The 1,172-nt window shown below is 65.5% G+C and overlaps 1 protein-coding gene across 1 annotated transcript in view; it reads left to right on the plus strand.

Moving 5' to 3' along the window:
• The window catches only part of CACNB1 (calcium voltage-gated channel auxiliary subunit beta 1), a gene marked incomplete at its 3' end in the record, with an annotated part of 10,901 nt that extends 9,775 nt beyond the window's left edge, over window positions 1–1,126 (plus strand). Inside the window, exons 6-7 of the mRNA XM_009635125.1 lie at window positions 775–837; window positions 975–1,126. Coding sequence (XP_009633420.1) covers window positions 775–837; window positions 975–1,126 — 215 coding nt within the window. The remainder of the gene's footprint in view (window positions 1–774; window positions 838–974) is intronic.
• Between the last annotated feature and the right edge of the window lie 46 nt (window positions 1,127–1,172).

The following is a 1,172-nucleotide window of genomic DNA, read 5'->3' on the forward strand; positions in this document are numbered from 1 at the left end:
ACGCCCCCATCTGTATCACCCCGGCACCCTCCCGTCCCCCAACCCGTCCATCCCGGGGTGCTCATCCCGCCTGTGCTGGGGCACGGCCCGTGGGGGCAAGGTCTGAGGGTCCGCCACCACAGGGGGGAACCTGGGGCCCTGCGCTCCCCCCAGACGGTTTGATTCAGTCGCTCTGCCCCTCCTTCCCTTTTATCTTCTCTATGTTGTGTTTTTCTTTCCTTTCCTTTTTCTCCTTTCCTTTGGGTTTCCTCCCCTCCGCGCTGCTTCCTTCCTCCCCTGCTCCTGATACAGATGTCTTGGGTATGTAGCTTTGACTCACCGGGGCCCCTGGCAGCCCCCTGCCTGGCAGGGGGGACAGCAGGGGATGTGTCCCCTTGGATCCCTGACCTCCCTGCCTGGCCATGACCAGGCTCTGGGACACAGCGGGGTCCGGCCACCTGGGCAGAGTCTGAGGGTTGGGGACACCCTGGTCACATAGCCCTGTCTGACCTCCCACTCCAAGTGCGTGTGGTCCCAGGGGGCTTTGCCCCTTCCTCACCCGGCCGGTGCCAACGCTGGGAGCCCACTGCCACCTCCCTCCTGCAGTGAACCCCCCCCATCCCTGGGGCTGGGGTGACGTTGGAGCAGCCAAGTCCCAGTACTAGACCCCTCCTGGTCCTGTCCCTGTCCCATTGCCCTCATCACATCTCCCACCAGTTGTCCCCGCAGCCCCCATGTGCTCGCCTGTCCCCTCGTGCTGTCCCCCTGACCCTTGCTGTCTCCCTGTCCTGGCAGCCGAGGTCCAGAGCGAGACCGAGCCCGCTGGGGCTGGGGTGACGTTGGAGCAGCCAAGTCCCAGTACTAGACCCCTCCTGGTCCTGTCCCTGTCCCATTGCCCTCATCACATCTCCCACCAGTTGTCCCCGCAGCCCCCATGTGCTCGCCTGTCCCCTCGTGCTGTCCCCCTGACCCTTGCTGTCTCCCTGTCCTGGCAGCCGAGGTCCAGAGCGAGACCGAGCGCATCTTCGAGCTGGCCCGGACGCTGCAGCTGGTGGCCTTGGACGCTGACACCATCAACCACCCGGCCCAGCTGGCCAAGACATCCCTGGCCCCCATCATTGTCTACATCAAAATCACCTCCCCCAAGGTCGGTGCGGGCCCCAGGGCGGGTGGGGGGCAGCCCAAGCCCCCGC

This window comes from Egretta garzetta, unplaced genomic scaffold, assembly GCF_000687185.1.
Source record: "Egretta garzetta isolate BGI_Z169 unplaced genomic scaffold, ASM68718v1 scaffold993, whole genome shotgun sequence".
Taxonomy (NCBI): Eukaryota; Metazoa; Chordata; class Aves; order Pelecaniformes; family Ardeidae; genus Egretta; species Egretta garzetta.